This window comes from Phytophthora sojae (assembly GCF_000149755.1).
Source record: "Phytophthora sojae unplaced genomic scaffold PHYSOscaffold_4, whole genome shotgun sequence".
NCBI lineage: Eukaryota > Oomycota > Peronosporomycetes > Peronosporales > Peronosporaceae > Phytophthora > Phytophthora sojae.
Genome location: NW_009258118.1, coordinates 3,983,031 through 4,008,819, shown reverse-complemented (window position 1 = coordinate 4,008,819; position 25,789 = coordinate 3,983,031). Strand labels below are relative to the sequence as shown.

The following is a 25,789-nucleotide window of genomic DNA, read 5'->3' as shown; positions in this document are numbered from 1 at the left end:
GCATTTTGTATAGAGAAAGACGAGCATCCCCTTTTAAGGTTTGCGCGAGTGCCCACTTTCAAGCAAACACAGCAGCGACCTTGAATGGGAGAGTACGGCGTATGCGGCTGTCAAGAGCTCCCACGAGCTCGTAGAATAGCTTCTAAACGCCCGAACACACAATAAACAAGTAAATGATAAGAACCATGGATGGAATGGCGCCTAAATAACTCTCCAAGGGCTGTTGCTGCTATTTCCTCGAGTTTAGGTGCCGAAGATACAAAGTAAGTATAACCGGAAGTAGACTATGTCTGCCGAGACTTCTAACACGAAGAAATATTTATTTGCAGCCTTATAACAACTGTACGGTGTAGCTGGTTTTGGCAGCGACAGTGTTGCAGCGTATTTCGCGCCACGTAAATGCCGGATTGGAAGCAAGGGCATGGAGTAGTGAGTAAATAACCTTGATCGTGCGTATATCCCACAATGACCTCTCCCAATAACTAAATTAAGATGACGAGACTAACCAACTTAAGCGCGACGTATACTTCGGTTTCGCCGGGAAAATGTTTTGATTGGCTATATATCGATGATTTGGTGATTACAACCTCGCAGTCATCTATCAATACCGCGAAAGATGAATGGTTTGTGTAGTTCACCAATCCTATTGATCCACCATCTGGGACTAGTATGCACTCGATCTACGTTCAATGTCGTAAGTTCCGGCGTACTTCGCGTCGTTTTCGACTCTTATGTCGTAAGTTCCCCCCCATAGATCTCTACAATCTAATATGTCTGATGGGGCTTCTCTTGTTGCGGACAGGGCGCGCCAATACAAACTCGTAGTTACTTTTTTCGTCGTAAGTTACGACGTACAGTACCGTAGATTACGTGTTTCGGTGCCTAAATCCCGGGACCCAAGGGGTTAATACTCGAATCTTCAAAACCAACGCAACGCCTGAGTGGGTGCATGCTGCGAAGCACATTGCATACCTTAACGCTGATGTTGATAGTGCTAATGACGTAAATTTGCAGAATGCTTCTTCTCCAATTGTGCACATAAAGTCCGTGCACAATGTGAAGCAAAAACGCTTGATCGCAAATAGAGAAGTACCTCAAGGCACAGTTAAAGCTCTTTTAGATCAGGCACAAGAAAAGATCCCAAGGAGAGACCGAGTTGTACCAATCCAACTCAATTTAGCAATTGGTGCTCCTGTCACACTAACATTTAATGCTGAGCAAACAGCAGGGCTATGCAATGGAACGAACGCTACTGTGTACGACATGATCTTTGTGTCTGGATCAGAACTTCCTATCGTTTTGGTTGAAATAGTTGATGAATACTTTGGTCCATCCTTTTTACCAAACGTACGTAACATTATCCCCATCATTTCAAAGGAAACGAGCTGGGGAAGTAAGTACAAGGAGTGACTTTAAAGTCGTTCGCTGTGCCATTCCGTTAAGGCTTGCCTACGCTATGACGATTCATAAGGTTCAAGGGGTTACATGCTCAAAAGTCGTATTTCATTCCAATTCACTGCCAAATGCATCCTATGCTTACCTTGCTCTTTCCCGCGTTAGAAAAAGAGAATATATAGTTCTTACGCATCGTTTGAGTTTGGAAAAGCTCACAGCGTCCCCAGAGAGTCGATCATCGTTTGACACTGAAAGGGATCGCATCATTCATCTTGTTAACCAAACTACACTTCATGCAAATATTTTTCTAAAGTAAATGAAGACGATAGCACTTTTCCACAATCTCGATATGTCGCCAAGATAATAAAAAGAAAGCATGTTGGCGAGGCGTCCAAGTCGACCCAAGTTCACATTGGGTACAAGCACCGCGAAAACAAAACCTGGCAAGGCAAGCCTCATGGTTGGATTCGGTTGGAGTCTCACTCTCGAAGGTCGGCCGTCAATATGGGCTGCGAGCGAGTATTGACGTGGCTCGGAGGCGACCTCGATCAGCCACGTCCAGAAGCAGCAGCGGCACAGTAGTCATCGCTTGGCGGATACTACTACGAATTGCAAGGGGATCTGGCGGTGGGTGTTGTCGCGGTTCTCTTCCTCGATGTGCGTGTCTACGAGCACCCACGGAGCAGGCCAGTTGACTTGGCGCGCCCGAAGACGGTCCGTGAAGGCGTGTCGACAACACAAGGTGGTGACAAGGTTGTGGCGGGCGGTGACGGCTGTGCATGGTTCGCCATCGCTCACGGCTCCACGGAGTAGCTAGCGTCTTGCAGCCGATGCAAGCCTCAACGAAGCTAGCTATTTCGCGCAGCACGTTTCCGAAGCTAAAACAGGGTCGCTTGTTTAGCAAAACAGAGTATCCATTTAGCTAAAACAATGCAGTTTTACGCCAAATCCACTTTCCAGAGCCCACAGCCCATATATACCCTATTTAGAAGGGGCCTCCTAAAAGACGGGCCTCAGTTTAATGGCTTTCGCACCCTTTGCTGTAGGCTAAACCCCTGAACTTCTATGAATAGTCACTCGGAACCGTCGGACAGTGAGCCTGAAAGGATCTTATACAGAGGTAAAATGCAGCATTTTTGCCCCTGGGAGAGGCAACCATTAAACCTTTCCTTAGCCCTATCCATAAAATCATCGAAAGAAAGTAAATCAGAGCGATAAAACAGAGCAATTTCATTATAGGGGGGCTTCGCCCCAATTATCACCACTGGGGTCCGGACCGGGACCGGTCAGCACTGGTGGCTTTCGATCAAATCATTGTAGTTATCTCACGTTTTGGGTATGAAATAACTGTTTATTTGACGAGGGGTCTTCTAGATGCTGGTTGGGCAAAATTACGTATAATTTTGCGGCTAGGGGCCAAGCCGCTAGACGCGCACCAAGCCAGCACGGAAAGAAGAGACTCGAGCGCAGGGGGCAGCTTGGAACAATGGGCAGCACGGAGGCAGAGATTCGAATGCAGGTCGCCCTGAAGGAGTCTGTCCAGCGGACCTACGAGAAGGCCGCTACCCTTCGACCTAAGAACACGCAGAGAGCATACAGCAGTCGGCAGCAGGAGTTCTTAGACTGGTGCTCGGAAAAAGGAGCAGCATTTAATAACCTGACCCGGTTTACAGTTACTGGTGAGAAGCTCCATCTCTTCCTACAAGAGCGCGTAATTGGCCGGACCAAGCGCCACAAGAGTGGAAGTACACCCAGCGACAGAATTGAAACCGTCGGACGTTCTACTATGAACTCCTACGTTGCTGCGATGGTTGACCTATGGAAACAGCAATCTTGGGCTAAAGTGAACAGCAATCCCTCCCCCAGAGACGAAGCTGTGACGACCCTATTGAAGTTGACAGAGTACGAAGAAGACGAGAGGAAGCGGAAAAATGTTGAGGACCGTGGAGCTGATACACTACTGGATGGCTATACGACAATCGATCAAGTTAAGGAGATAGCTCGGTATTTCTGGACACCGGCACACGATTCAAACAAAAACTTGCGGAATTTGGTTGCTTTTCTACTGAGCCACAACGCCCTTATGAGAGGAGAGTCGGCGCGAATGATGGAATTGGCAGACTTACACTCGATTGTTCTCGAAAACGAGGGCTACACGTCATGCAGGGCTCTGGTTATGGTGATGCGACAGGATAAAACCAACCAAGTGGGGCGCATTGAAGTCGGCGCTTGTACGCGCAATAAGCATGTCGAGATCTGCCCCCATGGAATTCTTGGATTTTACTTGTTTTGGCGTTGGCATGTGGATGGCGAGGCATTTCCCGACTTTACGTCTTCAGAGCGCTGGTATCCGATAAAGCTCTTGAAAACAGGTAAACACCCCACGAAACCAATGTCGTATAAAGTTCACAATGCAGCTATCACAGCGGCGTTGAAACATGTCGGCGTCCACAGCAAAGCGAAAACTCACGTTGGCTGTGGATCCGGATCGCGTATGGCGGACTTAGGAGGGGCAAGTGAGTCCCAGATTCGTCCTTTGGGTCGATGGAACGGCCAATCAATGGAGAAATGTTACCTCACATCTCTTCTGAGGTAGGCGATGCGCACACTTGCCGGTTTTGAACCGAGTATTGGGAGCTTTTTGTTGCCCGAGCTTCTGTTGATCCCCCGCTAGCATTGCAGAGTATGGTATTTCCGCAGGTGGAGGTTTGGCAACAGGCCATTGCTTCAGGAACAGCGGAACAATCGCTTGCGACCGGAGGTTTTCTCGAGTTGCTCCAATATCTCCGTAAGGTCGTCCTCCAGGATGCTGTATTTTTGCAGAAATCCGCACCAACGCACCCAATTTGGCAGCACAGCATATTACAATCCCGGGGGTTCACGGAATTTAAAAGTGAGGTTATGCAAGCTGTTGACGCAATGGAAGATCCAATCGAACAGCGTCTTCAGAAAGCTGTACCGGTGTTAAACGCCAAAATCGACGGGCTACACCAGGATTTCAAGAGTTCTTTAGCTCAAGTCTGCTCGACCATGCGGACGGTTCAAGGTAGCCTCAGTGACGTAATGCGCGTGTTGGCACCTCTGCATGGCGGCACTGCTGTTGTACAAGTCCAGGTTCTATCTGGTAGGCGCGAAGGCGACGGCGATACCGCTCATGTAGTGCCGTCAGCTTCGCTGATAGCTATTGACGTACAAAGTGATCGGACAAAGTATAAACTTTGGTGGGGGTTGGCTACTGTGCCGGACTTGTGGAAAGAATGGTCGGTCGGCTTAGATGGCGCCAGAGCTGTCCGAGATCTCGAGGATCAGTTTGGCACAAAGTGGTGTAGTGCGGACGAACGACGGTTCTTCAATAGAAGGCGGCCAATTTACAGCTTAGTCGCATCGGTTGCAGATGATATTCTCACGTCGGCTCGGGTGTCTGACGTCGATGCAACTAATCTAGCCGTGCAAGTATTCGAGGAGTACCGGCGTACCCACAACAAATCTCTGAACTGGATAGCGAAACATGCGGGCGAGATCAAAGATGCTGTCCAAGCTATTGCTGTATCTCGCTGCTCCGTTTCCACAACTAGTATCTCCGATCCCAGCCCCAACGATTGAGACCACACTCCGCGATGCCAACCGTATCTTGCAATATTTCAGAACTCGTCAATAGTCGGACGTATGTGTTCACCGTAGTCCTACGGATGACACGCGAGGAATCACAGTTTGAACAGTGAAGCAACGCTAAATCTAGTTGAATACATACAGGATGAAGTACTACAAGTCGCACTTGAGAATATCGCCAAGCGGTCGAGTATCGACCATAGAAAAACATGACGAACGCACCTCCTTTCTATTAACCCGTGGGTATTGTTTGAACCGCAGTGATCCCACGCGGTAACGCAATGCATGCGGTACAGCAGTATTACAGTGCGGTACCGCAGTGATGTTTTGCAGTACCATAGCGCATTTTTGCGGTACTACATATTCCGATACTTGCTACATTGAGCCATAGCGTCAATAACCGGAACCGTGTTAAAAAGAAGTTGATTGTGTTTCTACTCACCGGGTGCTACAATTAATCACGCTGGAGATATAGTCCTATACAACTTAGCTCGGTATGCTGCTGCCTTCTTGACGCCGAAATCACCCCCTGTCCACGCGGCGATCTTCACCTCGATCGATCCAGGCTTCTCGGCTGCAATGTGTTTTGAAATCACATCCATGTAATGGAGCACGTAAACTCCACAGTCGATGCAATTTGATTGCTGGGGCTTGGTCAAATGGACAAAGGTGCTCCACTCAAACGGAGCCGAAGATTCTGCTTGGGATTTATGGGTCTCTGATAGGACCCATTGCAGAACGTCAAAAGCATACGCCGAGCTGTGAGCATTTTTCACCGAGTTGACGTGATAAACTTTTGTTGGTCCCGGGTGCATGGGGTTCTCAATTACCAAAACTCTGTAGTGGTTGCGACCCGATACTGGGAGAAGCACATACTGGTAGGCCGACCAGTCAAACAATGCGACTAGGTCAGCCAACAGTCGGCGTCTTCGTTTCGACTTTCGCGTGAATCGTGCAGTCTCCATCAATACGTACAACTCCGAGTCACATACGCGAATTAATCCTTTAACTCGCTCCATATAGCGACAGATAAAATAATCCAGCCCAGTTTGGGTCAACCAAGCACCAGTCTGCAAGCTATCCAAATCCACAGGGTAAACATGCACTGTTCGGGGGTGATCGTCATCTTCGAGATCGGTCCACACTATCAGAGGATCATTTTTGACACGCGATTTCTGAAAAGCCCATTCGGGGGGGGGGGGTCCACATCGTCATCATTCGCGTAACTTTCCTCCGCATTGCTTGGCTCATACGCGCTATCTTCATCATCTGCCGCATTACCAGCCGGTTGCTCTTTTCCGCTGGTTGCGTGTGGCTTTGAATTTGTCGTGGCGGATCGCTGCTTTCCTTCGAGCAACCGGGGGCATTTGCGAGAGGTACTAGTGGTAGGTTTTGCTTGAGTCGAGGGTGATATCTGAGCATCGTTGCTGCTATTAGCCGCGCCCTCAGCAACCGATCCATTGAGTCTCTCGACAGACGCCCCTGCCTAACCCACCGTAGCTGATGTAGACGATGCATCACTTGACACAGCAGTTGAGCCTGGACTAGCTTGCAAAGTTTGCACCGAGGATACGTTTCCTAGCCAATATAACTCCTGCAAGTTATTGGTGCTGCTGGTCGTGTAGTTTCCCCTGCCCTCGTGCATGGCCTTGAAGTCTGGGTTAACTTGAATGGTATCACGCACGTAGTTGCTCAGTGCTGAGTTAGCGGCAGCTGCGCTAGTCTGCGTTTCATGAAGCGCGCCATCCGCCTCTTCATCAGAGTGCATAGTCAACTGTGTTCGTGCAGCTTGCATATACGCTGTCACGTCACGAATGACTCCCACAACACGAGCTCTTGAATCGGGGGATAAACTTGCTGCAATTTGGACGCCCATACATTCTTCTACTGCCACCGAACGTGACACAACTCGGCTAACGTCGTTCGCTCGGACTGCGTGCGCAAGCGCTGTCACTTCGGCCACGAACGCAGCCCGCAGCAGCTCGTCCTGGTAGCGCTTAAATTCACCAACTTGTTCTCGACACTGAGTGTCGACGGGTGTGCGTGTCGTAGCTGGTGCTACCGGTGCCTCTTCCTGCAGTACCTCAGGCGTAGCGATGTCGGCTCGCACCATTCGAGGATAACGCCGGCGATCCTGCCGGCCATCCGCGAAGCCCAGTGGGTTGTCGTCCAGCGAAAAGGTAGCGTCAGGGTTCTTCTGTATGTAGTCCTGCCGAATCGTAGCTGTCTCCCCCTCCCAGCGCTACTTCAGAGCCCTTCCAGCCCGCGTTCGCAGCCAATTCTCTGCCGCCTTGTTGGCACCTGGCTCCGCTTGAGAGGCTTGCTCTTGCGCGAAGCGTGCAGCGCTGTCCGAGATGTCGGTGCCTTTGTCGCCTGCGTAGGCCCAGAAGCCTCTGTGGCAGCGCATGTTGTTTCTTGAGCGACGAGGGAGGTTGAGGGAGACTTCTGAGGCATTAAGCTGTGAAAGGACTTGCGCGTGCTACTAACCTATTATTGGCTAAAAAGGGGCAATGGCTGTTATTTGTCGACTGGATTCTTATCGACAAGAGACCGGTTGCGGAAGGGTAGATAACCCATCAATAGCAGGCGCTGACAGGCATTCCCCAAGTTCTGCTTGACGATCGCCGCTTGCAGCATCGAGCTCTCAAGCTTAAAGCCCAAGGGGGCGAAGGACGAGAAAAGGCCTTGACAAAGGTGTGTTTACTTTAAAGAGGTGTATTGCCTGGTGAGCGAGAACAAGACGCTTATATAGTACACACAAATTGATCTTGTGCGTTGGTCCTGTGCGTCTAGGCCGACCACTTTTTGGCGATCTCCGCGGACGACTTGCGCTGCGTCGTCGCAATGGCCTTGCCCAGCGTCGACACCTGGCTAAAGCCGTCTTTGCCGGCAATGTCGCCGGATTCTCGTTCATGTTGAACATCTTCGGAGCGCTGGAGCCCAGCGACAGGAACGTCATGCCCCGGTGCGCCAGGAACGTCACCACCGGTAGATGATGGCGGCCTCGGCCATGCTTGTTGGTGTAGTTGCTGTTGTTATTGTTGTTGCTGGTGCTGTTTGATTCTCGTAGCGAGACAAACTGAAAGTGATTCGTCGATAGGACCGAGCGCTGGCATGAGGCGTCCGGAGTTTGCCTGAATCGTATTAGTACGGTGTAAGACGGCGAATTCGACCCACGTAGTATGGCACGTTTTCGGCTTTCATTTCGTGAACGCTTCTCGCGAACAATACCTAGCTAGAGCTCTACACAGGTAGTCAGAGCTACGTAAAATATCACCACGGGGGGTTCTTGGCGGTTGCGGTACGGTATCATCGCCTTTATGAACGTGTTAGTTAGTAGTTGTTACCAGTGCAGCGGCCGCGCTGCCAGCTCACTGATAGTCTGAACAAACGGCCAAGTCTTAGGAACAGTCTACGAGTATCTTAGGAACACCTCCTAGCCAAGGAGGGTACCCTTGGTAGCGGACACGATAGGAGCAGTGTCCTCCCCCCACTCTTCACTTGAATACACTTCTACTTTTACCTTTGAAGGCCCAAGTCAAACAGGGATCAGTAGTCCTCACAAAGCTGCTGCAAGGATCAAACAATCATAATTTTACAGCAACAGTACTTGTGGAATTGTCCTCCGAAAAATATTTGACCGTTTCGACGTGATAACCTGGCTGTAGACCTGTTTAGTGCAGTGCACGAAAGTCCCCACAAATGCACTAAAGTACTTTAGTGCACGCTCTAATCTCCAGCAGGTGCCCCAAAAGTGCACTTAAGTACTTCAGTGCATTTGTGGGGACTTTCGTGCACACGTCTACCTGGCTGTAGTACATGAACACTTAGTAAGACGCAGCATGCTCGAAAATAATTTTTCATGCTATCCTTTTCGCGATTAACACCTATTTTGCTACGCTTCAACCCCGCATACCGTGTATTCCTTTCACGTACTTACCGGCAGCTGAAGCGCTAAAATGTTTATCAGATGACATGAATGAAGCGCGTTCAACGCGGTGGGTCTACTTGATTCCAAGCACATTTTGATGGCTTCGAGTAATCGCAATTTTTTTTTTATTTGTACTTAAGAAAAGACGCCAACTTTGGCATCGCCACCCTAGACGAAACCAGAGAAGGATACAGTACGAATGTACCTGGAGTGTAACACATCGACACATTTCTGCGGATGTGAGCAAGCTAATGAGAAATTTGAGCGACATGTAGCAGAAAACAGAAGAAAAGTTGCTTGGAGCACGTTACTCCCGCTCATGGATGCCATCCAAACAAATGGCGCCTTTAGAGTGAAGTCAGTAGTTGCAAGTTGACGCAGTGCGCGAGCTCAAATGAAGTTTATGTACTCGAAAAACCAAGCACATTTCTCGTTTCTCGAAACTCAGCTTGATCTCCACAAAAGTAAGGACAATGACAGCGCAGTAGCCTGCTACAGTACACACAGTACGCACAAGTCGTCCGCGGAGATCGCCAAAAAGTGGTCGGCCTAGACGCACAGGACCAACGCACAAGATCAATTCGTGTGTACTATAGAAGCGTCTTGATCTCGCTCACCAGGCAATACACCTCTTTAAAGTAAACACACCTTTGTCAAGGCCTTTTCTCGTCCTTCGCCCCCTTGGGCTTTAAGCTTGAGAGCTCGATGCTGCAAGCGGCGATCGTCAAGCAGAACTTGGGGAATGCCTGTCAGCGCCTGCTATTTTAATAGCTGCAACTGGGCCAATGGCGGGGCGTCAAGTGAACCTGCGGTGCCACGTCACACTGGATCGCTCGATTGGCTAATCAGATGCCTGCTGTGAGTTGCATCGGTCAGGACAGGGTACGTGTTCTCGTAGGTCTTAATCGAATGCATTTACGCGTCAATCTACTTTGTTTTTCCAGCATTTATGAACTTGTACTAGATCACACAGGTTTCAGCTTCAGCGTGGCCCGTTATCAGCGACACTTCAAGGGACGAAAAGGGTACACTGCCTGCCCCCCGCTTCCTTCGCCTCCTTTGCTGTTCATTCCTGAATCTGCCTAGCCTCGCTCAAGTCCCAAGCTTCCAGTCCTCCCCGCTAACAACCACCCACCATGGCCAAGATCGCTATCATCTACTACTCCACCTACGGCCACATCGCCAAGCTCGCCGAGTCGGCCAAGGAGGGTGCCGAGTCCGTGGAGGGCGTGACCGCCGAGATCTACCAGATCCAGGAGACGCTGCCCGAGGAGGTCCTGACCAAGATGCACGCGCCGCCCAAGAAGGACCACCCCGTGGCCACGACGGACGTGCTCAAGGAGGCGGACGGCATCCTCTTCGGCTTCCCGACGCGCTTTGGCTCGCTGCCGGCGCAGGTCAAGGCCTTCTTCGACTCGGCCGGTGGCCTGTGGGCTGCCGGTGCTCTGGTCGGCAAGCCGGCAGGTATCTTCTTCAGCACGGGCACCCAGGGCGGCGGCCAGGAGACCACGGCGTTCACTGCGCTGACGTTCCTGGCGCACCAGGGCCTCACCTTCGTGCCGCTGGGCTACCGCGCCCCGGAGCTCTTCAACATGGACGAGATCCACGGCGGATCCCCGTGGGGCGCCGGCACTCTGGCCAACGGCGACGGCTCTCGCCAGCCGTCGAAGCTGGAGCTGACGGTGGCCACGACGCAGGGCAAGTCGTTCGCTGAGATCGCCAAGAAGCTGGCGGCCTAAGCACCTATTGTATCATAAGCGTGCTCGCAACTGGTGGTTAAGTACCAGGACTAGATGTGTGTAAGCTAGGTAGCGGTTGCTGCACTATTGCATCCGCGTATGGTAGCTTTCCATTCTAGAACATTTTGTTTAATACAGTTGTCGTTTGCTGCTTGCACTCCATTGCCGCTTGTGCTGATTTGGTTTTGCGCTGGTGCATTGTTGTCTCTGAATCGTGGTGGGCTAAGTGCCTTGCTCCGCTGATGCTAGGCTACCCGTAGCAGGATAGAGAAGTACTGCGTGTAGCGCTGTTCTGTTCGGCGAAACTCAGTGTGCAAGAGTGATAGAGGAGTGGCTCCGGCATACCTACCTACTACGACGTAGTACGACGATCTTTCGTTGAACATGTAGCTCGGCGTGCGGTTGCTGCCAGCTCAATTGATGCAGTTATCGGTAGGGCGATTTCATGAGCAAGTTGCATGCCGCTTGTATGGCACATTGAGCCGCCGGGTCGGTCTGCTTTGAGCGCTCTCCGAGCTTAAAAGCTACTTTTACTTGTTCTCTAGCCGACGTAGCCATGCTGCCGATGCACAAACAAGCTCTGCCACGTCAGAGTTCACCTTCGGATACTCACTGTTTCACAATCACCAAGTGCCCTAGCCACAGGCTCGTTATCAGGCCCATGGACCTCTGCGAGTTCGCCATCGTGTCACAAGTGCGAAGAAACCACAGCGCTGCTAAACTACTATGGACAGGGTGCGTTTCCACGACGTGAAAGCTCCGCAGGAGTCTCGAGCGCACCAAACGAGTTCATTATTCAATTGTCCTCGCTTCGAGCACATCAAACAACAGCAGCAACAACAAGCACCACCACCAAACATGACCAACGTCGCCATCATCTACTACTCGACCTACGGCCATATTGCCACCCTCGCCGAGTCCGTCAAGGCCGGTGTCGAGTCGGTGTCCGGCGTCAAGGCCACGGTGTACCAGGTCGCCGAGACCCTGTCGGAGGAGATCCTGACCAAGATGCACGCGCCGCCCAAGAAGGACTACCCTGTGGCCACACCCGAGACGCTCAAGGAGGCGGATGCCATTCTCTTTGGCTTCCCGACCCGCTTTGGAGCGTTCCCTGCCCAAGTGAAGGCTCTGTTCGACTCGTGCGGCGGTCTGTGGGCCAAGGGTGCGCTGATTGGCAAGCCGGCTGGCATCTTTTTCAGCACGGGCACGCTCGGCGGCGGCCAGGAGACCACGTCGTTCACGGCGGTGACGTTCCTGACGCACCAGGGCATGACGTTCGTGCCCCTGGGCTTCCGCGCTCCGGAAATGTTCAACGTGGAGGAAGTGCACGGTGGCTCGCCGTGGGGTGCCGGCGCAATTGCGGGTGGCGATGGCTCTCGCCAGGTGTCGAAGCTGGAGAAGGCGATCGCGACGACGCAGGGCAAGTCGTTCGCGGAGATCGCCAAGAAGCTTTCGGTTTAGGATAGCAAGATCGTGCGGCAGATTGAGTAGAGCGAGCGTCGCTAACCTACGTTACTAGGACGGAACCCTGCTGCCTACTGTAGATCCGTCCGTTAGATTTACCCTTACCACGAATACAACTCGTGTTCCCCGCATTCGTAGCATGGATATCTTGCTTTATCAGAACGTGTGTGTGTGGGGGGGGCTAACCTTATGCTGACGAAGGCCGTGCTGCGAACCATGCTGAACAAGCGCACTCATCACGTGTTTCGCTTCAAATCCAAGTCTACCTGAAGCTGTACGTGCGCTCTTGGTGCGCCTTCCGTGCAACCTACAATGTACGCACCCCCTAACAATCGCTGCTCTATCGCGCGGAACGGCTTGGAGATTCTCAATTTGAAAAGGCCTGAATGGGGAGGTCGTTGGCGTGTGCAGGTAGCTTGTTATTAGTTTGCATGCCGCGGCGAAGCAGCATGAAGGCTGGGCCCCGGCTAGCGGTTGGATGCTTTGTCATCATGGCAATCGGCAATCAGTTCATGTGTACCGTATCTTTTGCTTGGCGTGTGTACCGTATTTGATAACGTGTTTCAGATTTGCTGTTTATGCAATCGAGGGGGATGAGCACTGACGTGGCAAACGGACGAAAGATACGCCCTGATAATCAAATCAAGGGGATTGACGATTGCCATGAGCCTCATCGTGAGGCTCATGGCAATCATGAGGCCCTCATGCCTTGAGGATAAAACAATTGTATTTAACGGCCGTCGCAACCTACACCTCCGAAACATGTACTGTAGCAGGTTGTCTGAGCAGCATGCCATTATCGCCAGCCTCCCTCAAACCTTCTCTGAGAAGTTCTCAACGTTCCAAGCCGTTCCGCGCGATAGAGCAGCGATTGTTAGGGGGTGCGTACATTGTAGGTTGCACGGAAGGCGCACCAAGAGCGCACGTACAGCTTCAGGTAGACTTGGATTTGAAGCGAAACACGTGATGAGTGCGCTTGTTCAGCATGGTTCGCAGCACGGCCTTCGTCAGCATAAGGTTAGCCCCCCCCCACACACACACGTTCTGATAAAGCAAGATATCCATGCTACGAATGCGGGGAACACGAGTTGTATTCGTGGTAAGGGTAAATCTAACGGACGGATCTACAGTAGGCAGCAGGGTTCCGTCCTAGTAACGTAGGTTAGCGACGCTCGCTCTACTCAATCTGCCGCACGATCTTGCTATCCTAAACCGAAAGCTTCTTGGCGATCTCCGCGAACGACTTGCCCTGCGTCGTCGCGATCGCCTTCTCCAGCTTCGACACCTGGCGAGAGCCATCGCCACCCGCAATTGCGCCGGCACCCCACGGCGAGCCACCGTGCACTTCCTCCACGTTGAACATCTCCGGAGCGCGGAAGCCCAGGGGCACGAACGTCATGCCCTGGTGCGTCAGGAACGTCACCGCCGTGAACGACGTGGTCTCCTGGCCGCCGCCGAGCGTGCCCGTGCTGAAAAAGATGCCAGCCGGCTTGCCAATCAGCGCACCCTTGGCCCACAGACCGCCGCACGAGTCGAACAGAGCCTTCACTTGGGCAGGGAACGCTCCAAAGCGGGTCGGGAAGCCAAAGAGAATGGCATCCGCCTCCTTGAGCGTCTCGGGTGTGGCCACAGGGTAGTCCTTCTTGGGCGGCGCGTGCATCTTGGTCAGGATCTCCTCCGACAGGGTCTCGGCGACCTGGTACACCGTGGCCTTGACGCCGGACACCGACTCGACACCGGCCTTGACGGACTCGGCGAGGGTGGCAATATGGCCGTAGGTCGAGTAGTAGATGATGGCGACGTTGGTCATGTTTGGTGGTGGTGCTTGTTGTTGCTGCTGTTGTTTGATGTGCTCGAAGCGAGGACAATTGAATAATGAACTCGTTTGGTGCGCTCGAGACTCCTGCGGAGCTTTCACGTCGTGGAAACGCACCCTGTCCATAGTAGTTTAGCAGCGCTGTGGTTTCTTCGCACTTGTGACACGATGGCGAACTCGCAGAGGTCCATGGGCCTGATAACGAGCCTGTGGCTAGGGCACTTGGTGATTGTGAAACAGTGAGTATCCGAAGGTGAACTCTGACGTGGCAGAGCTTGTTTGTGCATCGGCAGCATGGCTACGTCGGCTAGAGAACAAGTAAAAGTAGCTTTTAAGCTCGGAGAGCGCTCAAAGCAGACCGACCCGGCGGCTCAATGTGCCATACAAGCGGCATGCAACTTGCTCATGAAATCGCCCTACCGATAACTGCATCAATTGAGCTGGCAGCAACCGCACGCCGAGCTACATGTTCAACGAAAGATCGTCGTACTACGTCGTAGTAGGTAGGTATGCCGGAGCCACTCCTCTATCACTCTTGCACACTGAGTTTCGCCGAACAGAACAGCGCTACACGCAGTACTTCTCTATCCTGCTACGGGTAGCCTAGCATCAGCGGAGCAAGGCACTTAGCCCACCACGATTCAGAGACAACAATGCACCAGCGCAAAACCAAATCAGCACAAGCGGCAATGGAGTGCAAGCAGCAAACGACAACTGTATTAAACAAAATGTTCTAGAATGGAAAGCTACCATACGCGGATGCAATAGTGCAGCAACCGCTACCTAGCTTACACACATCTAGTCCTGGTACTTAACCACCAGTTGCGAGCACGCTTATGATACAATAGGTGCTTAGGCCGCCAGCTTCTTGGCGATCTCAGCGAACGACTTGCCCTGCGTCGTGGCCACCGTCAGCTCCAGCTTCGACGGCTGGCGAGAGCCGTCGCCGTTGGCCAGGGTGCCGGCACCCCAGGCCGAGCCACCGTGGATCTCCTCCATGTTCGCCAGCTCCGGAGCGCGGTAGCCCAGCGGCACGAAGGTGAGGCCCTGGTGCGCCAGGAACGTCAGAGCCGTGAACGCCGTGGTCTCCTGGCCGCCGCCCTGCGTGCCCGTGCTGAAGAAGATACCCGCCGGCTTGCCCACCAGGGCGCCGGCAGCCCACAGGCCGCCGCACGAGTCGAAGAACGCCTTCATCTGCGACGGCAGCGAGCCGAAGCGCGTCGGGAAGCCGAACAGGATGCCGTCCGCCTCCTTGAGCACGTCCGGCGTCGCGATCGGGTAGTCCTTCTTGGGCGCGGCGTGGATGGCCGTCAGCAGCTCCTCGGGCAGCGTCTCGGCCACCTGGTAGATCTCGGCGGTCACGCCGTCCACGGACTCGACACCCTTCTTGACGGTCTCGGCCATCGTCGAGATGTGGTTGTAGCACGAGTAGTAGACGATCGCGATCTTGGCCATGGTGACTGGGACTTGGGGTTCTTTCGGAGACTTGAGTCGGAGACAGAAGATTGAGGAATGAGAGGGTGGATGCAGCGGAGGCCGCGGGAACCCCCGCCCGCGGCCCGGAGATCAAGGTGCCGTGCCGTGCTGCACGGGGCTCGCAGAGCCGCGGCCAGCTGGGAGGGAGGACGTCATCAGAAACCACGGCGACCTTGAGGTGAGCCGGATAGGTATGCGTTGTACCAAAACGGCGGCACCTGCCGGAACGGTGGTGTGCGCCACCTTAAACCAGGGCCACGGCCCACTCTCTGTTCTGCTTGGGCCTCACAATGATAGCGCAATCTGGGGATGGGCTCCGTGACGTGGACGTTTTTGGGTCCACCGCGCGCGCTGATTGGCTGGATGGCGCTGTTTACGTCGTTGAACTCGGACGTAGACATCCGAGCCGCGCGCTGATTGGCTGCGTCGAAGTCGAAGTGAGACTGCGGAACGTGCAACACCAGCACAGCACTGCACTGCACTGAACGAGTCCGGCTGACGAACCGCCTGCATACGAGGCGGCTAACAACTCAGCCACCGACCGGCCCCTCCCTCCCTTGCGTGCGTACTTGCACAAGGGCCGCGTGCGGTGGTCCAGCGTGACTACGGCACAGGCTGTTTCGGCGCGCGTGGTATGAACTTCTCTATATCTATAGCTCGCATTGGCTTCGGTGGAGCCTTAATCGCATGCAGATTACAGAACCAGTTGCGACGCGTAAATCTTATAGGAGGGGGCTGGGAGCATTTGGGACGCATACAGCCGTCCAGCCCCCCGAAATGCGGACAAGCGTTGTTCAGCAGAATCACAGAGCTTCTGCCCTACAGGATAGTAACATGTTGCGGAAGGCGTATCCGCTCGTTCAACCCAGCAACGCCTCCCTCCCGCAGCTTCACATGTGGGGAGCACTTTGCTGCGACGATCCAGGGACTACCCTCCGCGACCAAGAAACACCAAAGAGCAACAAAAATCGATAAACAACTTTTCTTCTATTCGCGAATAGAGCTGTCGACGTCCGGGCTTCTGGACGTCGACTGGACGTCAGCAACACCTAGGTGAAGGGTCGTTATCGACGTCGCCTTGACACCCTACCTAATTAAGCCATATTATTGGCCAAAAAGGTTGTTTGAACGCCAATCAGAAGCACGCCATGTCTTAGCTCGTCAATGCCACATTCACGAAGCAAGCTGCGCCACATTAAGTGTTCGGGATGGACAAGATCTCAAATGCCGGAGCGCCGTCCATTTCCTGCGTGAGTGAGCTTCAGATCAACGACCAGTGGTCTGTTGTCGGCCTCATCCTCCAATTCGCCGCCCAGACCAAAGTCCACACTCACGGGCCTGTGAGCATGGAAGCTCATTCCGATATGCGAGGCCACGTCTGGCCGGTGGCTAGCCCCCCTCCAAGAAGCTGCGCAACACCGTCGTCTTCAAGAAGCCGTCCAGCGTCGTCTTTAAGAAGCCGCCCAGCGTCGTCGCCAAAGCCACCTCGGAAAAAGGCAAGAAAACCAACTCCAACAAAAACCTCTCCGCGGAGACCAGCACGAAGACGCCCAACTCCATCCAAGACAACTACACCAAGAGGAGCTCTTTCAAGGACAAGTACCCCGTCGGGACCAACGCGTGCAAGGCTGACTGCGCCATCCGAAACCCGCATGCAAAATGCAGCCCGGTTAAACCATTCAGCTTTCAGCTCAAGCTCACACGAACAACTTCAACAGGTCCCGACCGCCAAAGGCGTCACGAGTTGCCCGGCTGGAAGGGCATTTGAGGCCCCTAAGCAGCGGGACACGGCGTACTGGCAGTTCGTCGTATGTGTGGTAGACGACAAGTACAAAGATATTCCAAGGCAAGACCTCACCCGCGACCACGCCAAGAGTTTTTATTGCTTTGGATGCAAGGAGGAGCTTTCCATCAAGAAGGGAAAGAGTTTGGTTGGCCCCCACATGCGGAAATCCCACATCGAGGCCTTACGGGCTTTCAAAGAAAATGAGCGGCATGAAGCAGCCCTGAAAGAATCGAACCAACTGGTGAACTTGTTTGAACGAGAAGATGAATCGGAACAGAGCTTCTTCGAGGGCATTTTGTCGGAATGGGTGGGTACGGATTTGCGACCTACAAGTATCATCGGCGACAGAGGATTCGCGAAGGCGATAAGGTTTGCAAACAGCGCAACCACTGTTCTTGAGATCCCGTCGAGACAAACGGTCGCGCTCCGTGTCCACGAAAATGCTTCAGAGCGCCGTTTGTCACTGCGAGTGATGCTGGTGAGCGACGACGAATGTGACTTCTATTCGGCCTCGTCGGATATTTGGACTTCGATAAAGTGTGAAAGCTTTATAAGCTTAACGGTTCACTACCTTGACAGCCTGTTCAACATGAAGTCGTGGACACTTGAAGTTACCTCTATTCCTGGAAAACACGATGGAGAAGCCATTGCAGATGTACTGTTACGTTGCTTTGCGTGGTGGCGTCTGGACCCCAAGAAGTGTGTTCGATTTCTACGAGATGCTGCGTCGAACATGAAACGTGGATGCACCCTCCTTGGGCTCAATCATCGATCATGCGCAGCGCACTCACTTCACCTCGTTGTAGCCGCGGCGCTTCTGCAGAAAGGAGATGAACGCAAGAAGGCGATAGCAGTTACTGATGGTGCCAGCACCGGTGTTAGTCCTGGCGAAGTTGGCAGTACTCTCGGCAACGACGTCTGTGTGCGCAGTGAGCAGTATGTGGAAACGGAAACCCAGTGGATAGATGAGCAGCTGGATGCCTTGGAAAATGGCCCGGACTCGGACGACGACGGTGAAGACGAAGAGTTTATTAGTGAAGCTGATATTGATGCGCTTTGCGGGGAAGTTGCCAGTTTTGTTGCAGAAGCCGAGAAATCGGCGGCTATGGAAATTAGCTCGGCTGATATGGAGCTGGTTCGCAAAACGGTTCGAAGGTTCCGAAAGCTGGCGGACTACTTCCATCGCTCACAAAAGGCTCGCAATCGACTAGATGAGCTGCAGTCACTCGAAAAGAGCCCCTAAAAGTGTTGATCGATTACCCGACGAGATGGAACAGCACAATGGTTATGCTTCAGCGCTTTTTGGATTTGCAGCCTGCGGTGAAAGTTTTTTCCTGTACATTAAGTCGGAAGAAGGCGAGAAGGAGTTTAACAATCGATCTACAAAAAAGTTGAAGCTTCCAAGTGCCAAGCAGTGGTTCATGATTCAGTGCCTGGTCGAGCTGTTGGCCCCGTTCAGCGTTACCACCACTATGCTCGATGGAGAGACCTATCCTACGCTGATATCTCTTCATCTTTTCATCTCTTCACTCAAACGATCGCTGGACAACCAACAAATATTTGATGTTCTCTATACAAGTGTCGAGAAGGAGGCATACGCAATGGAAGTGCTATCCATCATGCAATCCGTCCGCCGAAGCTTTTCAGCCTTGTTGAAGCAGCGGTTTGATAAGGAGGCAGACCCCGACCTTTTGTGGATATCGTTGCTTGACCCCTACATGACGAATTCGGCGATTTTCACTGCGGATGAATATGAGAAGGCGCGGGAGCAGTTTGCCGATGAGATGTTCGTGCTAAAGAAGAAGTCTGCTGTGGTTCACAACGACGCCGCTCGTTCTCAAAGCCCTGAAAAGCGAATGACTGATGCTACAGACCGCGCTCGACAGAGCTTCCATAAGATGTTGTACGGATCAAGAACGTCAAGATCATCAGCTGCGACGGACGACAAGTTAAAGACTGACTGCGAGTGGGAGCTAAGCAGCTACTTGAAGCAGTCGAGCGAGGCGGAGGTCAAAGATCCCGACAAGCCCCCATCGGCCTTGTCGTGGTGGAAGCAGAACCATTCAAAATTTCCGACTATTGCTGTTCTTACTCGCAAGTGACTTGGATGCATCGCTACATCGGTGCCCTCAGAGCGCGCGTTTATCACTGCAGGTAACACAGTTACAAAACGACGTTGTTCGCTGAAGGCTAGCACAGTTCGGGATATGGTGTTTATGGCTCAAAATGGAGCAGCATGATATGTATCTAGTTAGTGATGACAACACTGTAACTAACATGTATAATGTTTGTATGTGTCTTCATAACGAAACTTCTTCATGTATGTAACTCATTTCAATGGTGCTTCTGCGATAGTATTGAATGAAGATGGTAGAGCGCTTCTGCAATTTTGGGCCATTCCGTCGGATCCAGAGACACACAAGCCGTGCACAAGTCCGGCATCGATTGAACTAACCTGATGAAAACTAAACAGCGCCACCATCTAGATGATGGCCACCTCATAGACTTTGTGGTCTGGGTCAATATCCCCGCAGCCTTTTGCGTGTGAATACGAAATGACATGCTGATCCAACACACTACGACCACAAACATGTCGACGTATACACACCACCTCCAGCGCCATCCACTGCGACATGCCAACGCTGGCCGTCATCTCGTCGTCTTCTCGCTTAGCTGTGAGATTGGTCTCTAGCCTGGAGGCGAGCTGGACGTTATCGACTTCAAGTCTCGATGCAGTACTTAAGTCTCAAGCCAGTGGAGGTACGTGAGCACGTACGCCGCGTTCCGAGCGATCGTCAACTTGCTGAGCTCGAAGCCTGTGGTGTTTTCACACACACTCAGCAACGCACGTAAGTCGCCGCCCTCCATAATCTCCGAGACGGCGCACAAGTCCGTCAGTGAGTCCCAAGCCATGCCCGCGAACGGGACACTGCGCGCGGGCTCGAGCGTCGCCATGAGCTTCACGTCGGCCAGGAGTGCGTCCACGTGCTTGACGCTCTTGCGCACTTTCAGCAACAGCATCTAGACCGAAACGAGCCGATGGTTGAACAGGCGTCTCTGGAGTCGTCGATGATGGACTTGGCTTCTGACTCCATGAGGGAGAATGGGACCTGTGAAGCCGTTCTCTTCCTCCCGCTCAGTGTCGCGAGACTGGTTAGTCTGGCCGACTGTCGGTCATTGCCGCACGTCGTACGGGCCTACTCAGAGGAGGGGTCAGCTGAGTTGACGATCAACTTGGCCACGTTGGCGGCTAGGTATGGCGTGTCTGTCACCACGAAGTTGTAGCCTTCCTGCAAGTCACGGGAATACAACCTAGAGGTGATGTGAGTTCGCTGACAACGCATCAGGCCACAAGACAAGCGGCACAGCACACGACCAAGAGAGTTCTGCTATCTGAGACTACCTGTGTATTATCGGCGCGTAGGCCTAAGGGTAGAGAATCCGATCCCTTAGAAGGTGGCAATCTAACGTTCCTGAGCTTGTAGTCAACTACGGTAGTCGAGCTAACATGCCACAAAATAGAATGCGAGCCGCCATATGCAATGAAGCAGTCCCCACAAGTGGCATCTCACTATTTCGAAATAGTGACCAAGCGGGTGGTGTCAAGGGGGCGTGGATCAGACGTCCGTTGGCGACTTTTGACGTCTGGGTGTTAACCTTCGATAACACCGGACGTCGACAGCTCTATTCGCGAATGGGAATGTGACGGGTTGGGTCAGACGAGCGGCCTGAACCCCAGCCTGGCGAAGAATGACGAATGCGAGGAGCGGCTGAGGGACGAGTGGGACGTTGAACCCCAGCGGACCCCGGAGACCACACGGTCGCCAGGATCTGCTGCACGTGTGCGGCGGGCATGGGGCTCAGGACCTCGAGCGTCGAGCTCACTCTTGAAATAGACGGCGAGGGCGCAGAGGCCTCGGCGACAGACGCAGCTCGGGAGCGAGTTGCAAGACGAACGAACGGCTGCTTCGGTGGACGGGCTACTGGGCGACGTGGTGAGTGACGGACAGGAGAGCACTTGGCACTCCGAGTCTTCTGTGGACTGCGAAGTGAGGACGGGCACAGCGGTGGTGTACGTCCAAGTGGTTTAGAGGGCGATGAAGTTGCTCATTGCGTACGTGTCTAGGAAGTGCGTGTATTGTTAGTTAGTCAGCAGCGCCGGCTGCTACGAGTTTGTCTTAGTTTAAATAAAATTGGTTACGTTGCCAGTCGGGCACGCGCCGGCGGGGTATCGGAAGTTCCGGTACCGACGGCCTGACGGACTTTGGCTGAGATCAGCACTGTGACGACCAAACTCTCGCGTGCGGAGACAACCAGCACGTTGCAGGAATGTCAAAACGACAAGCATTTCCTGGCGAACTTTATCTTAAGCGGCCAGCTTCTTGGCGATCTCAGCGAACGACTTGCCCTGCGTCGTGGCCACCGTCAGCTCCAGCTTCGACGGCTGGCGAGAGCCGTCGCCGTTGGCCAGAGTGCCGGCGCCCCACGGGGATCCGCCGTGGATCTCGTCCATGTTGAAGAGCTCCGGGGCGCGGTAGCCCAGCGGCACGAAGGTGAGGCCCTGGTGCGCCAGGAACGTCAGCGCAGTGAACGCCGTGGTCTCCTGGCCGCCGCCCTGCGTACCCGTGCTGAAGAAGATACCCGCCGGCTTGCCGACCAGAGCACCGGCAGCCCACAGGCCACCGGCCGAGTCGAAGAAGGCCTTGACCTGCGCCGGCAGCGAGCCAAAGCGCGTCGGGAAGCCGAAGAGGATGCCGTCCGCCTCCTTGAGCACGTCCGTCGTGGCCACGGGGTGGTCCTTCTTGGGCGGCGCGTGCATCTTGGTCAGGACCTCCTCGGGCAGCGTCTCCTGGATCTGGTAGATCTCGGCGGTCACGCCCTCCACGGACTCGGCACCCTCCTTGGCCGACTCGGCGAGCTTGGCGATGTGGCCGTAGGTGGAGTAGTAGATGATAGCGATCTTGGCCATGGTGGGTGGTTGTTAGCGGGGAGGACTGGAAGCTTGGGACTTGAGCGAGGCTAGGCAGATTCAGGAATGAACAGCAAAGGAGGCGAAGGAAGCGGGGGGCAGGCAGTGTACCCTTTTCGTCCCTTGAAGTGTCGCTGATACATATACCGGAAACGTCCACGTCACGTGGACGTCTCTGGGTCCACCGGTCGAAGTGCGCCAGTCAAGAGCTGCAACCAATACCGGCGATGCAGCAGATGCTGGTCCAGCACAGCACTGCGAACTCGTCACCAGTGATGACTAACCGAAGGAGCGTGACGTGCTAAGTGCAAGTACAAGTGCACCAATCACCTTTCCGAAATGCAACACGAGTCAGACACTTTAGATTTCATAAATTTCGTTTTCAAAACACCAACGCGGTTTCTCTAGGTCTAATGATTATCTCTAGCCTCCTGGAGCTCGTCTAGGACACTCATGATATGAACGAGATCGTCTCTATCGATCACCTTGGAGAGAAACTCTGTGACCTGGGCGATGGAGAAATGCGAGAACGCACGCACCAGTAGCCTTTTCATAGCCTCGATCTCCTCTTGCGTAGATACCTCGAACGTATCTCGCTGCTGCCATTTGGACAGGTCCACGACGTGCTTGATAAGGAAGGCCAGGCAACCTGCCTCCATCGTGACGGTCTCGCCTTCACACAACAGCGCAGCCATGTCCACTATCACACCATTTCCGCTCCTCGGACGAGACTCCTCGGTTTCCAACGCCGACGCCTCGCACGTGTAGCTGTTGGTAAGGAAGAACAGCACGTGCTCATCCTTAAGAGGGCACTTTTGATCAAGCAGTTCGCGCAAAAGCTGCAGCGTGTGGTAACCATCATTCGCTGCACAGTAAGCCGCAAGAGCGTCTTCTGAAAGATCGCTAGGCAAGTATTTCACAATGTCGATGAGAAGTCTGCGCACACGCTGGTCATCCGGGAAGTTGCCCAACGCTGTAAACAGCGTGTGCAATAACCGAGGCGTGAGTTGTACGACATCGTGGAGATTGTCTTGGTCATCTCCGTTGGCTGAAGACAGTGAATCTTCTACAAACGCGAGAGCGCGAGCCACGTGGTCCGGTTCTTGACTGAGCAGCAGATAGTACTGCAGGCAGATTGTGTCAGGCGCCATTCCTCGACCTTCCATGATGTCTAACGCAGTTCGTCCAAGTTTCGCAGCGTATTCCTTGATGTTTTCGACGGTAATCCTGCTTGCATCTGACCCCTCAGTTTGCTGTCGCTGAAGAAAGCTGTTGATGGCGTGCAAGTACGACACGTCCTCACATTCCACGCTAAGGTTGCTTAGATGCTGCATCAGTGCCCGGAACACGAAGAGAGTCGTCTTCACGTTGGCATCTTCCATCCTACGCCACCAGGTGTGAAACTTCTCTTGGTCCTCTCGGTTTGCGTACAGACGAAGCATCAGCGCGTACGTCATGGAATTGGGCAGCATTTTCATATCATCCACCCCATCGACCACAATTTGCTCAGCTAGATTGCTGTCGTTTTCATCCACGGCGCGTTTTAGCACCGCGTTTTGTACTCGCGGGTTCAATCGACTCCTTGTCTTGGTTCGATGCAATGACGATATCGATTTGAAAGAATGCCACAACGTTTCTGCGGGGACGCTGGTCAGCAACGCAGCGAGACGCTCACCAGTCACCATAGAGATTGGAACACGCTGCTCGATGATAGTGTCATACAGAATCGCCGCTCGCTGTGTTTCCTCGCCTTCCACGCACGCCAGTACAGCAGCATCCCACAGCGTGGGGAAATTCTCTAGAACTCGCTTCTCCTGCATCTCGGGCGTCTGCTGTTGGAAAAGATGATCGAACAGCATCAGCGCATGCCGCCACTGCCCCTGACGGATGTATGCGAACAGCGCTTCACCATACACGTGCAGATTCGGCTCCATGCCCTTCACCTTCATCGCTGTGAACACACGCAGCATTTCTTCTGAGCGATGCACGCGCCCATAAGCAACCGCCACGAGAGATTGAATTCGCACGTCCGACTCCATCGGAAGATCTTTAAATAAAGGATCTTCCTCGTGGACAGTGGCATATCGTTTTAGCACCTCTTCCCACTTGTTTGCACGACTGGGTGCCAGCAGATATCCATGCACGACGTCCAGTGTAGGCTCACAGTTGTTACGCTGCAGTTGACGAAAGTAGTCTTCTGACTGTTGAACATTGGAGCCGGAAGAGCACATCAGCGCTGCAAACGACGTAGCATCAGGCTTCACTCCGCTGTTCTGCATGTCTGCATAAAGGAGCTTAGCGTCATCTAGCAGCGAGACTTGTCCAAAGTGCCGCAGTCCAGAATTGTACACCGCCAACGGGATCTCGATATCATGGGCGTGCATCTCCTTCAGCAAACGGTGGATGTGGTCCAGATGCTTGTTCGATGGCAGTGCCTTCGGTGGTGGAGCGTTGATATCCACAAACTGCCGCAACAGTACACGAGCCTTGTGCCACTGACGCTTTACGGCGCACAAATGAACCAGCCGCGTGTACAGCTCCTTCGAAACGGTAAAGTGTCTCGCCAGCAGCTCGTCGCGGAAGAAGAGCGCCTGCGGCAACGACTGCGCGTCCAACGCTGCGTGGAAAAGCTCGGTGACGACTTCCTGCTTCTCCTCCTCCGCCAGCTCTTCATCGTACGCCCGCAGAAACGCATCCAGGAGCACGCGCGTAGCTGTCGTTTCATTGCTGTCAATACACAGTCGGATTGACGCCACATGCAGTTCCGGTGACGCCTCGAGGCCGTGGGTGCGCATCTCTTCCAGAAGATGTTTGGTCCTCATCCACTTCTTGTCCTTATGACACGCCGCGATCGCGTTCTCGTAGATGTCCAGCGACGGCTGCATGATCTCCACTGCTTGGTGCATGAACTCGATGATCTCCAGCGCCGTGCGCCATAGGCCGAGCTGAGCACAGGCTGCGGCCGAGTACTCGAGTGTCAGGGGCGAGGGCGACACGCCGGCGTCGCGCAGACACGTGTACACCTGCATCACGAACTGCGGGTCCTCCATGGCGTCGGCCACCATCACCATGACGGTGGCGTCCTGGCCGGGCATGGCCGGGTCCACGTGCCGCTGCATCCAGCCCGTCACGATCTCCTTGGCGCGCTCCATGGCCGCGCCCGCCGTCGCAGGCTCCGCTAAAAAGCTCTTGAGCTCTTCATGCTCGTCTTGCGGCACTGGCGGGCAGCTGGCTGTGACCTGCGAGAAGCGGCGGGGCTGCAGTGAGCGGCTGAAGCTCGAAACGTGTGGGTCGTGCCTTGCTACACTGGAGGAGACGCTCCTGAAGCTTCTGGTGGGCGATAGGCGACGAGAAGCAGCGCGTCTGGACGTGGAGGAGACGGCGAGAGTGCTGCTGGTGGAGGACGCACGCAGAGTCAGCTCCAGCAGCCGTCGCGGCAGGCGCTGGCCGCGGGTCAACATGGGGCTCGCACCTCCAGAACCGACGGGTGAGCGACTCGAGCCACACGCGGTGGCACACACGAATTACACACAAGAACTGTGTCCCATACACAAATTAAGGATTTCAGTGGTCGCCTCAAGTTGAAGCGAAGAATTGGATGTGT

At 53.7% G+C, this 25,789-nt stretch overlaps 13 protein-coding genes across 13 annotated transcripts; 6 read left to right on the top strand and 7 right to left on the bottom strand.

Annotated features, from left to right (window-relative positions):
• Positions 1-2,908: 2,908 nt before the first annotated feature.
• PHYSODRAFT_376327 (hypothetical protein) lies at positions 2,909-3,406 on the top strand (the record flags this gene model as incomplete). Its single annotated transcript, XM_009528576.1, has 2 exons — positions 2,909-3,173; positions 3,240-3,406. Coding segments are annotated over 2 exons (432 nt in total), but the record flags the coding sequence as incomplete, so codon positions are not given.
• A 2,056-nt stretch (positions 3,407-5,462) lies between these two features.
• Positions 5,463-5,969, bottom strand: PHYSODRAFT_500299 (hypothetical protein; the record flags this gene model as incomplete). The annotated part of the gene is made up of 2 exons (XM_009528575.1): positions 5,463-5,681; positions 5,733-5,969. 2 exons carry the CDS (start codon positions 5,967-5,969, stop codon positions 5,463-5,465), a joined length of 456 nt encoding a protein of 151 aa, XP_009526870.1.
• A 737-nt stretch (positions 5,970-6,706) lies between these two features.
• Positions 6,707-7,117, bottom strand: PHYSODRAFT_377444 (hypothetical protein; the record flags this gene model as incomplete). Its single annotated transcript, XM_009528574.1, has 1 exon — positions 6,707-7,117. A coding segment is annotated over one exon (411 nt), but the record flags the coding sequence as incomplete, so codon positions are not given.
• Positions 7,118-10,016: 2,899 nt separating this feature from the next.
• Positions 10,017-10,835, top strand: PHYSODRAFT_285976 (hypothetical protein). The gene has a single exon (XM_009528573.1). The coding sequence runs from the start codon at positions 10,072-10,074 to the stop codon at positions 10,672-10,674; it is 603 nt and encodes a 200-aa protein (XP_009526868.1). The 5' UTR covers positions 10,017-10,071; the 3' UTR covers positions 10,675-10,835.
• A 669-nt stretch (positions 10,836-11,504) lies between these two features.
• Positions 11,505-12,205, top strand: PHYSODRAFT_285975 (hypothetical protein). The gene has a single exon (XM_009528572.1). It carries the CDS (start codon positions 11,533-11,535, stop codon positions 12,133-12,135), a length of 603 nt encoding a protein of 200 aa, XP_009526867.1. The 5' UTR covers positions 11,505-11,532; the 3' UTR covers positions 12,136-12,205.
• Positions 12,206-13,275: 1,070 nt separating this feature from the next.
• PHYSODRAFT_285974 (hypothetical protein) lies at positions 13,276-13,978 on the bottom strand. Its single transcript, XM_009528571.1, has one exon. The coding sequence runs from the start codon at positions 13,946-13,948 to the stop codon at positions 13,346-13,348; it is 603 nt and encodes a 200-aa protein (XP_009526866.1). The 5' UTR covers positions 13,949-13,978; the 3' UTR covers positions 13,276-13,345.
• Positions 13,979-14,650: 672 nt separating this feature from the next.
• PHYSODRAFT_285972 (hypothetical protein) lies at positions 14,651-15,446 on the bottom strand. The gene has a single exon (XM_009528570.1). The coding sequence runs from the start codon at positions 15,407-15,409 to the stop codon at positions 14,807-14,809; it is 603 nt and encodes a 200-aa protein (XP_009526865.1). The 5' UTR covers positions 15,410-15,446; the 3' UTR covers positions 14,651-14,806.
• Positions 15,447-17,688: 2,242 nt separating this feature from the next.
• On the top strand, positions 17,689-17,949 carry PHYSODRAFT_499600 (hypothetical protein; the record flags this gene model as incomplete). Its single annotated transcript, XM_009528569.1, has 1 exon — positions 17,689-17,949. A coding segment is annotated over one exon (261 nt), but the record flags the coding sequence as incomplete, so codon positions are not given.
• A 985-nt stretch (positions 17,950-18,934) lies between these two features.
• PHYSODRAFT_331735 (hypothetical protein) lies at positions 18,935-19,318 on the top strand (the record flags this gene model as incomplete). Its single annotated transcript, XM_009528568.1, has 1 exon — positions 18,935-19,318. The coding sequence occupies one exon, from the start codon at positions 18,935-18,937 to the stop codon at positions 19,316-19,318; it is 384 nt and encodes a 127-aa protein (XP_009526863.1).
• A 380-nt stretch (positions 19,319-19,698) lies between these two features.
• PHYSODRAFT_331734 (hypothetical protein) lies at positions 19,699-20,237 on the bottom strand (the record flags this gene model as incomplete). The annotated part of the gene is made up of 3 exons (XM_009528567.1): positions 19,699-19,730; positions 19,821-19,909; positions 19,981-20,237. The coding sequence occupies 3 exons, from the start codon at positions 20,235-20,237 to the stop codon at positions 19,699-19,701; spliced, it is 378 nt and encodes a 125-aa protein (XP_009526862.1).
• A 72-nt stretch (positions 20,238-20,309) lies between these two features.
• PHYSODRAFT_331733 (hypothetical protein) lies at positions 20,310-21,307 on the top strand (the record flags this gene model as incomplete). Its single annotated transcript, XM_009528566.1, has 3 exons — positions 20,310-20,405; positions 20,936-21,058; positions 21,113-21,307. 3 exons carry the CDS (start codon positions 20,310-20,312, stop codon positions 21,305-21,307), a joined length of 414 nt encoding a protein of 137 aa, XP_009526861.1.
• Positions 21,308-21,582: 275 nt separating this feature from the next.
• On the bottom strand, positions 21,583-22,185 carry PHYSODRAFT_500108 (hypothetical protein; the record flags this gene model as incomplete). Its single annotated transcript, XM_009528565.1, has 1 exon — positions 21,583-22,185. The coding sequence occupies one exon, from the start codon at positions 22,183-22,185 to the stop codon at positions 21,583-21,585; it is 603 nt and encodes a 200-aa protein (XP_009526860.1).
• A 410-nt stretch (positions 22,186-22,595) lies between these two features.
• On the bottom strand, positions 22,596-25,646 carry PHYSODRAFT_500222 (hypothetical protein; the record flags this gene model as incomplete). The annotated part of the gene is made up of 3 exons (XM_009528564.1): positions 22,596-23,390; positions 23,481-25,461; positions 25,555-25,646. The coding sequence occupies 3 exons, from the start codon at positions 25,644-25,646 to the stop codon at positions 22,596-22,598; spliced, it is 2,868 nt and encodes a 955-aa protein (XP_009526859.1).
• Between the last annotated feature and the right edge of the window lie 143 nt (positions 25,647-25,789).

Excerpts from the sequence above, each read along its gene's own strand:
- PHYSODRAFT_285976 (XM_009528573.1), top strand. The coding sequence starts at position 10,072 with ATGGCCAAGATCGCTATCATCTACTACTCCACCTACGGCCACATCGCC.
- PHYSODRAFT_285975 (XM_009528572.1), top strand. The coding sequence starts at position 11,533 with ATGACCAACGTCGCCATCATCTACTACTCGACCTACGGCCATATTGCC.
- PHYSODRAFT_285974 (XM_009528571.1), bottom strand. The coding sequence starts at position 13,948 with ATGACCAACGTCGCCATCATCTACTACTCGACCTACGGCCATATTGCC.
- PHYSODRAFT_285972 (XM_009528570.1), bottom strand. The coding sequence starts at position 15,409 with ATGGCCAAGATCGCGATCGTCTACTACTCGTGCTACAACCACATCTCG.